At 37.4% G+C, this 13760-nt stretch overlaps 1 protein-coding gene across 12 annotated transcripts in view; it reads right to left on the bottom strand.

The window, feature by feature from the left end:
* Positions 1–13760, bottom strand: part of LOC6041134 (small conductance calcium-activated potassium channel protein) — a 459395-nt gene that overhangs the window by 87395 nt on the left and 358240 nt on the right. For 11 of the 12 annotated variants that reach the window (XM_038252479.1, XM_038252480.1, XM_038252481.1 and 8 more), the window contains 2 exons: positions 6532–6668; positions 5921–6149 (listed from right to left, as the gene is read on the bottom strand). In XM_038252479.1, the coding sequence (XP_038108407.1) occupies positions 5921–6149; positions 6532–6668 (366 nt within the window). Of the gene's footprint in view, positions 1–5920; positions 6150–6531; positions 6669–7636; positions 7766–13760 lie in introns of those variants that run through there. The other variant, XM_038252490.1, reaches the window with a different exon arrangement.

Here is a 13760-nt window from a genome sequence, read left to right as displayed (position 1 = left end):
CAATTATGTACATATTTGTTTCTGTAGTAAGAATGTCAAACCTACAAATTTGATCTAAATTTTACTTCTTACAACATATCTACATGGAGTATGGGGTCTAGAATCCCAAAAATCATTGGACGTAATATTCGAACAACACCTACGAGACTGTTTCATGAAAATTGTTCAATTTCAATAGTTATATTACCTTAAAGTTTTGTAAGCCTTAAGGCAGTAAAAAAAATATATCTGTTCATTTTTTCCGGGAGTTTCGAATCAACAAAATCCCGGGAGCCAGATCTCCGAATAGATCCGGACAACTTTTTCATCAAAATATTTGAGATCCGGCCTCTGAAATGTGTACAAATGACACTTAGGTGCTCATAACATTAGTTAGAGTTATCAGATCTTCAATCTTTTGGGCTTGTTGGAAAGGTCTTTTGATTATCTATTCAACGATGGGTCGCATGATAGATCCGGACAACTTTTTCATCAACATATTTGAGATCCGGCCTCTAAAATGTGTACAAATGACACTTGGTGCTCATAACTTTTGATATAGTTATCAGATCTTCAATCTTTTGGGCTTGTTGGAAAGGTCTTTTGATTACATATCCAACGATGAGTCACAAGATAGATCCGAACAACTTTTTCATCAAAAATGTGTACAAATGACACTTAGGTGCTCATAACTTTAATTAGAGTTATCAGATCTTCAATCTTTTGGGCTTGTTGGAAAGGTATTTTGATTACCTATTCAACGATGGGTCGCATGATAGATCCGGACAACTTTTTCATCAACATATTTGAGATCCGGCCTCTGAAATGTGTACAAATGACACTAAAGTGCTCATAACTTTTGATAGGGTTATCAGATCTTCAATGTTCTGGGCTCACTAGAAAGGTCTTTCAAATACCTAAAAATGTATGATCAGACGGGTTTGCTTACAAAAACCACCCTTTTTACAATCTTTCAAACTTTAGCCAGAATCGTTTTTTTAGCATAACTTTTGAAGTACTTATCAGAACTTTATAACATTAACTAGGGTCTTGTGGGACCCCAAGACGGATCGAATGAGACCGGAACGGTCCAAATCGGTTCAGCCAGTCCGGAGATAATCGAGTGCATATTTTTCGGTGCACGGACTTACAGACATACACACGCACAGACATTTGCTAAGAATTTGATTCTGAGTCGATAGGTATACGTGAAGGTAGGTCTACGAGGTCGAATTAAGAAGTTCATTTTTCGAGTGATTCTATAGCCTTTCCTCAGTAAGATGAGGAAGGCAAAAAGCAAAACATATTATTCGTAAGCTTTTTATAGCAATGTTTATGTCAAACATTGAATCAAAAAATACAGTATTTTTGTAAGAATTTTAAATATTATGGCCTGGTCAAGGTCGAGAGGTGGTTGAACATTTTGTGGCTGAAAACAATCACATTTTCACAAAGATGATGAAATTGGAAAACAAATTAATTATTTAAATTCACTTGTATTTTCAACGATTCTCAGATTTGTCACCAAATTTCTTAACTTCAAATCCATAGGTGGTTTATAGGAGCAACATAAGTTTGAGGCAGTCCTTTAAAAATGTTGCGTTCTAATTTTTTAATTAATGTTTGAATGGAATGCCTATATTTTTGATATCTTTACAGTTTTTTTCACTTTAGTCAAATTAGTATTCTACTAAAACGCTCAATCAAACCACACTTGAACTAAACCTTAATTTTTAAAAATTACAAATTACTGTACAGATTGGTCAAAGGGCCATTTTGCATGATCATTTGAAATGGGCCCGCGGGCCACAAAAAACACCCTTGGTCTACAGGAGCTCAAAACTCTGCAATGAAATCGAGTGATTTTGAAAGAAGAAACAAATATTAGTTGACATTTTTCAGGAATTAATAAAATTAATTCAGAATCGTCAAAACGTTGTGATGTCATGGCAGAATGTGTCTGAAATATTTTAAAAGACGTTTCGAAAAAAAAAATGCGAGAAATGCTTCAGCGTTGCACAAAATGATTTCTTCAATTCAACTAATGGCTTAGGGTAGAGTAGTCATCAATGAGACGCTTTTGGTTTTCAACTTTCAACGATTTTTCTAATTTTTTCATCAGCATGTCTTAATGAGCTTTTAGTTGCATTATCTTTCTTTTAATGTGTTCTATCATTGACCAAAATATGAGATCGATCCGACATCTACAGCCAGAGTTATTCAACTGTCTCATTGTAGACGCACTTGGCAGGAACAATGAGACAGCTGGGGAACAATGAGACACTCTACGAAAATCAACATTTTTCTAGCAAAACATCATGTTTTTGTATTATTCCATTGCAGGTGACTTGCCTTGAACATTTTAGAGCAATTTTGCCAACATGAAATTTTTAATAACAAAAGTTTCACTAAAAAGTATTTAAATTTTGTAAAATCCATATATTAATACCAAATAACTTTTTATTTTTGGTTAAATGAAGTTTAAACTCTATAAATATGCCAAAAATCACTTTTAATTCATGTTTTGAAAGATTTCCATCGATTTTGAAAAGTTTATTGAAGAAAAATCAAAGTGTCTCATTGTTACCCATGGGCTGAAAAGAGTGGGGAACAATGAGACAGTCCTGGATTCTGGGTGTATTCTAAATTTTGGCCAAATCTAATGAAAGGACATTGTAGCCCAACTTAATCCCTATGGAACGTCGAAAGACATTTGAAGAAATATTAGTTTTGGTGTAAATGGCAGCCTACGAGCGAAAAAGTATTTTTTGTCCATGATTTACTTTTACACCCCAGAATCAAACATTTATGAATTACTTTTCAAGGGAGCGTCCATAACCAAAGCCACTTATATGGCAGACGTGTATCCAGTAGACACACCTTTCCCCTAAATATGAGCCTGATTGGTTGAAACTACGACTTGTGAGAGCCATTTTATCATTGTTCCCCGTGTCTCATTGATGACTACTCTACCCTATCTACAATCCCTTAGAATAGTTAGATACTTAACCCTCTACAACCCAACAAAAATTAATATTTCAATAAATTTTTGATCTTTAAAAATCATTGGAAAGAAGAAATCTTAAAATTTTAGTAAATTTATGGGTTGGAAGTTTTACTTGTTTGATGCCAATGTTAAAAAAAATGTCATTCTTTTAGGGGTCAATTTTCTCTGCGTTTTTTACTAAAATTTCCTATATTTTAATTAAAAAGAAGTATGCAGTAATTTTTCTAGTATCCCAGACTATGTCTCTACGCACTGTTTTACAATTTAAATGATAATGGTGCCATTCTATAGCAGAAAATGTGAATAACAAGAAAAAATGAAAAGTGACTCTAAAAACATGAAAAAATTAGATAGGCAAAATGTAATGATAAAAGGTGGTAGTATAGGCCAAATACCACCAAAAACAAACAAACTAAACAAGATAAATGAAAATTTAAATACTACAAATAAAACAAGAATAACATAAAACAAGAGAAGTAAAGTACAAACTTGTTTCTTCTTTTACAACCACTAGATCATTTTGTACATTTTTGGGCCTCTCTTGACAATTGTAAGCTTGTCAAAATGAACATATTGTCCTTGAAAAACGAAGTTTGGTCAATTCTATCAAAAGTTATGGGCAAAAAACGATTTTAAAACGCTCATTTTCAAATCAAGATTAAATGAGTTACACAAAAAAGACTTCCGAGATATTTTCAGCAAATGTACTCTAGAATGTGTACTTTCAGATGCTTTTAAGAGCGATGTCAAACTCCATCACCTTTTCGAGTTATTCACATTTCAAAATGGCGTCTTTTTCGTCGTATTTTGGCTATAACTTTCGTTTAAAAGGTCCGATTTTCGCTCTCTTGAAAGATAAATGTATGTTTTGATAAGCTCAAATGTCTAGAAGACACCAACTCGCTACGACTTAAGCCTGAGTTGATAATTTCAAAAACCTCATTTTTTTCATAAAGAAAAAAAAATCATAAAGACCTCAACCTAAATTACAGAAATGGCTCTAGAAACATCCCGTTTGGAGATAGAACTTTGTGCTCTTCAGCAAAGTTGCTTGAAATGGTATTCCCTACAACTTTTCCAAAGACACCGCTCTCAATTTTGTCACGCTAGATTTCGGTTTCGGACCACTGTGCAATGGTCGATGACAGGCAGGCCATTATGACAGGCGCAAAATTTTGCGTTTGCGTCCACGCCGAACGGACAATCTTGTTCATAGCTTTAGAATTGGTACGTTGTTTAGACAAAATACGTAGCTTACGGCAGTTATCTTCAATCAACTTAGAAAACTTACTATGCAGTTGTTTGTTTACCTTTGATATCGATACTTCAACATACCGTAAATTTAGAAATTTTCTAAGCCACCAATTTGCTTACTTTTCTACTGTAGAAGTACAAATTTCTGATTGTAGATAGGCAATAAGCCGAAAATGCACGTGCAACGAGATGACACAAACACGATGATATCGATTCGGAAAAAGATTCTGCATGGATGACAAGTGACACAAAATGATCTGTTCACAGTTGCCAGAGCACCAAGTTATGATTACAAATGTTTACGGCAGTCGAGCTCGTACTCAACTCGTACTTGTGTCAACACCTTCTGACCGGAAATATCTTTGCCCTTTGTCGCACTTACATCAATTAGATTAGATTGAAACTTCTTTCATATCGTCGCCGTCGATCTAACTTGTCGAATAATGGTCAATCAAACAAAACGTGTTTGTTATTGCTTACATTGCGTGCTTTCGTTTTTGTTTATTCAAGGTCAAACATTAAAACACGTTTTTCTCGGAACGTCGAAATGGTGGGTGCGACAAGATAGAACGACGGAGTCGATAAGAAACGTGACAAAAATGCACAGAGTTTTCTTTTCGGTTTTCATTGAATATCTCAGAATTGAAATCGATTTTAGGTGATCTGTGAAGGTTAAAAGGAGAGGCATTGAGAGCTGCACAAAATGGCGTTCTAAACTCAATTTGGCCCAAATTGCACGTACGACAAGAAAGCATGGCATCGACGAATTGTCACTTTTTTATCTTCACAGACCCCGAAAATACGATTCATTCCTTAGATATTCTTCAAAAACTGTAAAAAACCCCGTGCACTGTTGCCACTCTTCAATTAAATGTTGTTCCGATTCAGCATGCTGTCTTACCCAGACCGCAAGTGCGACAACTTGCCAAAGGGTATTTAATTCGAGGCCGTTTTGTCACAAATGCATGCACGGCTAGCAAATTCCGCCAAACTTTGGGAAATTTTACAGAATGGTTATCCACAGAAAACGTGTTCGTTATTGTTTGCATTGCGTGCTCTACTTTTTATTTATTCGAAGAAAAAACTTTAAAACGCGTTTTTTTTCGGAACGTCGAAATGTCATGATCAAGTAAAGTAAAAAAAAGTAAATCTTTCCCAGTTCCTGAGGGGAACACCCTTGAAGAGTATCGGGGCCGGCATTTACAAAGCGGATTCAGTGGCAGTTTCATTCTCGACTTAATGTTAACATGTTAAGGTTAATGTTAACATTCCATAGGTCGCCTCCCTGAGGTGTCGTGATAAGGTCCAGTTTGTGACGATACACTACCTTCCCTTTACTAAGCAATCGATTCCAGAAGGGAAAAGATCATCAGTTGTGTTGGTCCGAGCCGGGATTTGAACCCCGATCTACCGCTTACGATGCGGAAGCGTTACCACTGGGCTACGTGGCTCGGTCTACTGATCATCACCAGCCTAATTTTTGGGAGTTGTATTAAGCATACTTTGAGCAAGTTGGTTGGTTGGTTCAGGTTATTTCGGATGGCTTAAATATAAATTGCTTTGAGCGATCCTCATCAACTCGACAACGAACCTTGAGACAGGGTATCATTGTCGAGCTGTAAACTCGTTAACGCTCATATAATTAGTAAAACTGCTCTCTCACTGTTGTTTTAGACTCACCTTAGTATATACACCGGCGCTACTCAGCTCGTTCTCTATCACCATCACAATAATGCCGAACATGCCCATGACGAGGGCGTAATCACTGATGCGCTTCCGCTTCTCGAACAGCGCTTTCCGTCGCCCGAGCCGGTAGCCGACATTCGGTTTTTGCTTCGTGCCGGGGCCACCCTGGATCGTGCCGGGACCTTTACAGACGCCGCCACCCAGGCCTCGCTCCTCCATGTACCTTTGTGATAACATTCATTAATGTTGGTATTGCGCCGGGGGATGGGTGGGAAGAACAAGAAGAAGAACGGGAAGAACAATAGCCGGGAGAAGGAGCGGGAGTTTGTGAGGGCTTTTTTTTGCTTGGTTGGTTGGTTTTTGCTCGGGGTTCACAACGACATCGACAACACAAAGTTAGTTCAGTTTTGATCGGGGTTTCACGACACTTTTGTTTTGCTTTGCTGGGATGGATGCACAACACTTTTGGAAGGACACTTGTTTAGTTTAGTTTTTTTGTTGCTTTTTTGAGGTTAGGTGACACACACATAGATAGAGAGAGGAACACAGAAACACACACACGGACCGAGCTTAGAGTTTTAGTGGGGAAGGGCAAGGATAATTACCTGGGATACTCTGAGTGTACGCCCACAAGCGCGATACCGGCTTCTTCTGTGCATGCAGCCGATACTGATTCCCGGTTTCCGGCGCACGGTGTTTTCATCGATCCGGGAATCGACAGTGTGGAGACGGGCTTTCGGAGCTGCCGGATTAGAGGGTGAGAAAAAGAAAGAGAGAGAGAAAACGTCGTTTATTAGAACCATTTATCAACGAACCAGGCGGTTGGCATTGAACGATAACTTAAGATGTTGTGGAAGCTATAGAAGGGAAAGTCTGTGTACGACACCATTTTTTTTGCTGGAAATTTGAGGTGAAATGGACCATTTGAAGAGATGTCACCTCTTCAGAAGATACAGTCATTCCAAATGGTTTTCGTATCTTCTGAAATTATCAGTTTATCTTGTGTGAAATAAATAACCCTCAAAATCATAAAATACCCAAACTTCTTCAAATGGTCCATCATACCCCAGAGTGCCCAAATCGGAGGGAGGGAGTTCTACAACAAAGCTGTGTGTGGTTGCTGTCTAGAGCGGGGCAAGCAAGCAAACGAACTAAGCAACGAGCAACTAGCATGAACTAAATATGCAGACAAACGATGTCGAAGCCCAAAATCCTTCGCGCGGGAGATTAGTGCGCAGAGTTTATCAATTTTCCGAAGGATTTGGGCGCTCATTTTATGTTCACAAATTTTTAGAAGCATTTCAATAGTAACAATGTAACGCAATGCTAAGGGTTAAGGCATGTCCAATGTTCATGATGGGGAGACATTTTCCGATAAGTTCAGTTTTTTTTATATTAGAAATATGTGGATTCGCTAAAATTTTTGGTAGCTTTATATTCACAAATAAATTGTGTTTTAGGTTATCTTAAATCAAAATGAAAAAATAATCCAATTGTGACCTATTCTAACCTCCCACAATTTTAAATTTGTTTTACTTCTGAGCTTTAAAATACTTCCTTTTTTAACCTTGATCAAAAAACCACACTGCTTCTATTTTTAATTAAACAAGGATTATCCCTTGTTTTATCATTCTTCTTTTTCTCAACCCATCGCCATGCTCACAGTACACTGCACCGTTAATTAACGTCAACAAGTTAACCTTCACTTGCCAACTTTATCCAATAACCGACTGTTGTGCACGGTTGTTGCAGCTCAGCACTTTTTAGCTTGACTTAGTTTACAACCACCGACTTTTCTTTTGCTTTTTTTTTGCCGGCAAATTGGAAACCGTGAATTTACTCTTCGATCCAGTCCTAAGATGTGTCCTTCGCTCTCTAATCCACGTGAGCTTAAGATCGTCACCCATACAACATTGTCTCTCTCTCTTTTGTGGAAACTTGGCTTGGAAAATTCCACAACAGAGCGTCAGTGTTGTTAGGAGGAAAAGTAAGACAGTGTAGCAAACCGAGATGAGGGACGAATAAAAAAGGCAAACACATTGTCGTAATGAAAAGAACGGCTTTTGTTTCACGTTTGTGTGGGTGTGGATGTGGGTGTGTGCCATCGTGACGGGCTTAGTGGCTGCTGCGGAATTCATTGTGTGTCTGTGCCGCCTTTTTTCATTCATTTTTATGCTTCTTTATTTGGGCGAAGAAAGATTTCGCTATTCGGGGAAAATGAACTTGATGTTGCCGAGCCTGGTAGTACTTCTTTATTTTTATTATTCGTTGAAAAGAAGTAGCTTAAATCAAAGGACTTAATTGTTTCAACCAATTTCTGTTCATGTTGTGTCGATTAAAAATACAGCTTAAGATATGGAAGATCTCACTAAAATGCTTCAAAACATAGTGAGCAATTCTCTACCAAAACCGGAAATGGATTTTATTTGTATTTTTTGATTTGGCTCAAATTTTGTGGGGGCCTTCCCTATGACCAAATATGCTATTTTGTGTCATTGGTTCACCCATACAAGTCTCCATACAATTTTGGCAGCTGTCCATACAAAAATGGTATGTAAATATTCAAACAGCTGTAACTTTTGAGTGAATTTTCTGATCAATTTGGTGTCTTCGGCAAAGTTGTAGGTATTGTTGAGGACTTTTGAGAAAAAAATAGGTACACGGAAAAAATTTTTTGCAGATTTTTTTCTCAACTTTTTTAACACTAAAACTCAATTTTCAAAATACTTTTTTTTTGATTTTCGAGATTTTTTGATATGTTTTAGGGGATAAAAATCCGCAACTTTTGAGCCATAGAGAAACATGGTAAAAAAATCTGCCGCCGAGTGAAAATAGTGATTTTTGGAAAAAATCGAAGTTTTATGCAAAAAAAAGTTTGACATTACTTTTTAATGCAAAATTGAATTTGCAATCGAAAAGTACTTTAAAGATTTTTTGATAAAGGGCTCCGTTTTCAAGATATAGCCACCGAAAGATTGATTTTGGCGAAATATTTGCAGTTTTTCAATTTTTAAAAATAGTGACCATGAGTGACCATTTCTAAAAATATTTTTTTTGAAGAGTTCAGAAAATTTGCTATCAAATTGTCTAAGAGACATTGAAGATTGGACCTCTGGTTGCTGAAATACAGCGGCTTAAAGAAAAAGAAACACGAAAATTGAAGTTTTCTAAGTCTCGCCCAATCAGCCCACCATTTTCTAATGAAGATACCTCAGCAATTAATGGTCCGATTTTCAATTATAATACATTAAAAATTCGTGAAATTTTCCGATCTTTTCGAAAAAAATATTTTAATTTTTAAATCAAGACTAGCATTTTAAATGGGCGTAATATTCAATATTTGGCCCTTTTAAAATGTTAGTCTTGATTTAAAAAAATTCAAAGTATTTTTTTCGAAAAGATCGGAAAATTTCACGAATGTTTCATATATTAACATTGAAAATCGGACCATTAATTGCTGAGATATCGTCATCAGAAAAAGGTGGGTTGTTTTGGTGAGATTTAGAAAACTTCAATTTTCGTGTTTCTTTTTCTTAAAGCGGCTCTATCTCAGCAACCCGAGGTCCAATCTTCAATGTCTCTTAGATAATTTTATAGCAAATTTTCTGAACTTTTTAGAAATGGTCACTCATGGTCACTATTTTTAAAAATTGAAAAACTGCAAATATTTCGCTAAAATCAAACTTTCGGTGGCTATATCTTGAAAACGGAGCTCTTTTTTTCCGTGTTCCTATTTTTTCTCAAAAGTCCTCAACAATACCTACAACTTTGCCGAAGACACCAAATTGATCAGAAAATTCACTCAAAAGTTACAGCTGTTTGAATATTTACATACCATTTTTGTATGGACAGCAGCCAAAATTGTATGGAGACTTGTATGGGAGAACCAATGACGCAAAATAGCTTATTTGGTCATAGGGAAGGCCCCCACAAAGTTTGAGTCAAATCAAAAAATACAAAAAAATAAAAATGGTCGAAATCGGCAGATTTCGTAAAGAGTTGCTCTAGTACTTAATGCAACAAGTTGTAAAAAGAAGGTTAATCCAGCATGTGTCATACATTCACCAAACATGCTTTACCGAGTTTGATAAATAAGATGAGTGCTAAAAAATAATTTTGCAACATTATCATTTTCGAATTGTCTTATACCATTGTCGAGTTGTCTTGTCGCACGTGCATTTGGGCCAAATTGAGTTAAGAACGCCATTTTGTGCAGCTCTCTATGCCTCACGTTTTGACCTTCCCAGATCCCCAAAATTCGATTTAAATCCTGAGATATTCAACAAAAATAAAAAAAAAAACTCCGTGCATTCTTGTCACTCTTAATATTAGAGAAGTTTCAATTTTGTCGTGCTATGTTGACACACCTGAAAATTGCTGTAAGTGCGACAACTGGCCAAAGAGATTTAAGGTCAGAACGCGTTTGACACACGTACGAGCCCGACTATCGTAAACATTTGTATTTATAACTCGGGACACCGGCGACCAAATTCAAACATCAGGACAATAAACAGAATGGTCAACCATACAAAACATGTTTGTTATTATTTAAACTGCGTCCTCTATTTTTATGTTTATTCATTTTTAAAAATTGAAACGCGTTTTTCTCGGATCGATAAATAGCGACGTGCGACAAGATAACAAGGCAACTTTTTTAAGTTTTGCATTGTTATAACAAATCATGGGTAACAAATGGGAGGGCTCGTGGCGCGGTGGTTAGCGGCTTCGGCTGTCGATCCCTAAGTTGCTATGGGGCGCGGGTTCGATTCCCGCCTTATCCTCCTGGCTTCTATCGGATGGGGAAGTAAAACGTCGGTCCATTTGCGTAAAAGAGGTTTTGAGTGACTCACCACATATAACCTTCGGACGCCTAGAAATGAGCAGAAACTTGCAAGACCCGGGGGTCGTTAAAGTGGATTGCTTTGCTTTTTTTTTGGGTAACAAATATATTTGCATTAAAGAATTTTTTCAAGCAAATCTATTTGTGTGTTTCTTTCAAAACTTTCTTGTTATCAACCAAAGCAACACAATTGAACATGTTTCCAAGAAAGACTGACCAAGAAACCCCTTCTAACTACACGCCATCAAACCCAAACGACCCGCCTAATGACATTCCTCGGTGCTATCTGATCCCTCTAATCCTGCACTTTGCAAACAACAGTTACGGTTCATATCCTTCGACAACCACGACCAGGACCGGGGTCCATCAGCGAAGGCTTACCGAACGCCGCGCGTGTCGTTGTCTATTTGCCTTTCACGAAGATATGAAACCAGCCAAACTAAACATGAACTAAACACGAACAAAACATACCCCCTCCTCTCCCACAGTTCTTAGTCTTTGGCTCAAATGACCACTTCTAGTTAGCTTGCCCAAAGAAGAACATCGTCCTGCCACGAATAAAAAAGTACAAGACGACACCAAAAAAAAAATGACTTCATCAACCCTCGAAGAGCTCGCTCGCTCGCTGTTGGCTTCGTCGTCGTTGTCATTGTTTGCCTAACCAAATTTGATGATCTCGAGCGGAAAATGCAACCAAAGCCCAGCCAGTAGTACTACTACAGCTCATCGTTGGAAGCTCGTTCGGGGTTTTTCCTGAACGCCCCCGCCGGAAACACTCCCTCCCCTCAGAAACCGCCATTAAAGCTCCCAAAGCTTCCCGTCCTGTACGATGCCACGACGACCACTAGAAGAGCCAAAAAACCGAGCGGCACAGATTGTCTCTGATTACTGGCCGAACCTCGAAACCTCAGCAGATTGGCACGCAGAAGGAGGAGGAGGTTCGGGAGGATCACATGTCGTTGCCGTTGAGGTATCTTGCCGCATTTTTTTCGTTAAGGTGTCATTCTATGGCTATAGATTGACTCTGAAACCTAAACTAGATTCATTTGCATGAGTCAAAGCAGTGGCGCCACAAGCTAAATTAGCGGAATTAAGTCGAACTACGCAACTGTCAGTCGCTTTCCCAAAAGATGCCCTTAGTAGAAAGGAAATCCAACAGAGTATTCGCATAATACAAAATTACCTGTGCCAAGCAAGCATAATGGCGGCGCTGACCAGCTGAAGCGGAAACGGGATATCGTGATGATAGAGGGCTCATGCAGGCCTCCCCAAAAAAAGATGCTTGTTGTGTGTATGCGATGTTATTGAATTTCAACCACTCAGCGGAATCATCCTTCAACTATATTCACCGTAAGTTCGTTTGGCAAAGTTCCACCAACATTCCAGCAGATCCCGCATAAGACGAGTGGCTTATTGGTATTTCTACTCTTCTTTTGCACAACCGGATTGCTGGATGACTGTCTGGCTGGCCGGATTGTCTTTGGGAAATCCGAAACCAGTTGGTGAGGAAATCATGTGCAACACCACCAATTTGTGGTTTCGATTTGCAGTTTACGGATGCGGCTCAAGTTACTGGGGTGTAATGGTTTTACAATTTTGGTTTATTTTTATGAAACATCACGTTTTCAATTCTGCAGGTGTGGCTAATGCGAATAAAAGCTGTGGATTAGGGTGCTCAGAAAAAATGATCCTTTGTTTCACAAGTGAAAACAGTTGTTTCGACTATTTTGAATGTTATTGTCAAAATTGAGCGTTTCCGATTAAGGTTTACCCATTTGCATAAAAACATATAGAGCAATTCCAGCTCAAATCAGGAATTTATCTGGTACTTTTGTATTCGACTCTCTCCGATTTCAATGAAACTTTGTAGACATGTTATCCTACGCCTATATAAGCCATTTTTGCGTAAATGGAGCCAATAGTACTCGAAAATAACATTTGAGAAGGGCGTAAGGTATTTAAATATTTTTGTGTTTTGCAATTTGAAATTACTGCATCTCGAAGCCGTTGCATCGTATCAAAAAGTGGTCAAAGACAAACGTGTAGGAAATTGGACGGGCTTTCTAAAAAATACACTGAAACAAAAATACACGCCACTTCTATGAGATTTTTCAGTTTTTAAGTTTAAAAGTTAAATTTGATGGTGATGTCACGAACAAGCTCGTCCGATTTCCCATAAGTTTGTCTTTGACAGTTTTTCAATTTGACTTGTCTTATTATTTACGTAAGCTTATTTACTATCCAGGTTTCTACCACACTGAAAAAAATATTCTATTTACAGTTATGAGCAATGTAATTAAACTTATATCTGTAAGCCCATACATTTAATTGAAATGCTGTCAAAGACAAACTTATGGGAAATTGGACGAGCTTTCCGGTAAAAATATTTACGAGACTGAAAAACCAAGTCTGTCGTATAGAAATTGCCATAAACCATCAAAAAACCTATTTTTTCAACATTGTTTTTTTTAAACCGCTGTATCTTCCCAAGGATTGGACTTAGGGCAATGGTCAATATGGAGACTTTTATGTAAAATTGTCTGGGGAATCGATTCCCACTATTGATTCTGAAAAATTTTGACGTTTAGACCACTTTTCAAAAAAAAAAAACAGTTGTAGTAAATGATTTTTGTATTTTTTAGGAGAGGCATTCCATCCTGCATTTTTCGTGAATCTTTTTTTAACATTTTAGGCTATTTCCTCAAAAATTTTGAGCGAGAAAAAATCATGACATCACCATAAAATTTAACTTTTAGACTTAAAAACTGAAAAATCGTGTGGCGTGTATTTTTGTTCCTGATTTGAGCTGGAATTGCTCTATGCTTATTATAAATCATTGATAACATTTTCTGTGAAAATCGCACATTTGGGAATAAAAAAAAGTAGAACACTAGATTAAATTTTCAAAAGGTCCTATTTCCTTAGGAAACCCATGACGTATAGGTTGTTTTGAAAATTTAATCTAGAACACACCCTGCTGACAAAATCGTTAAA

This window comes from Culex quinquefasciatus, chromosome 2 (genome assembly GCF_015732765.1).
Source record: "Culex quinquefasciatus strain JHB chromosome 2, VPISU_Cqui_1.0_pri_paternal, whole genome shotgun sequence".
Lineage (NCBI taxonomy): Eukaryota > Metazoa > Arthropoda > Insecta > Diptera > Culicidae > Culex > Culex quinquefasciatus.
This window is presented reverse-complemented; position numbering and strand designations above follow the sequence as displayed.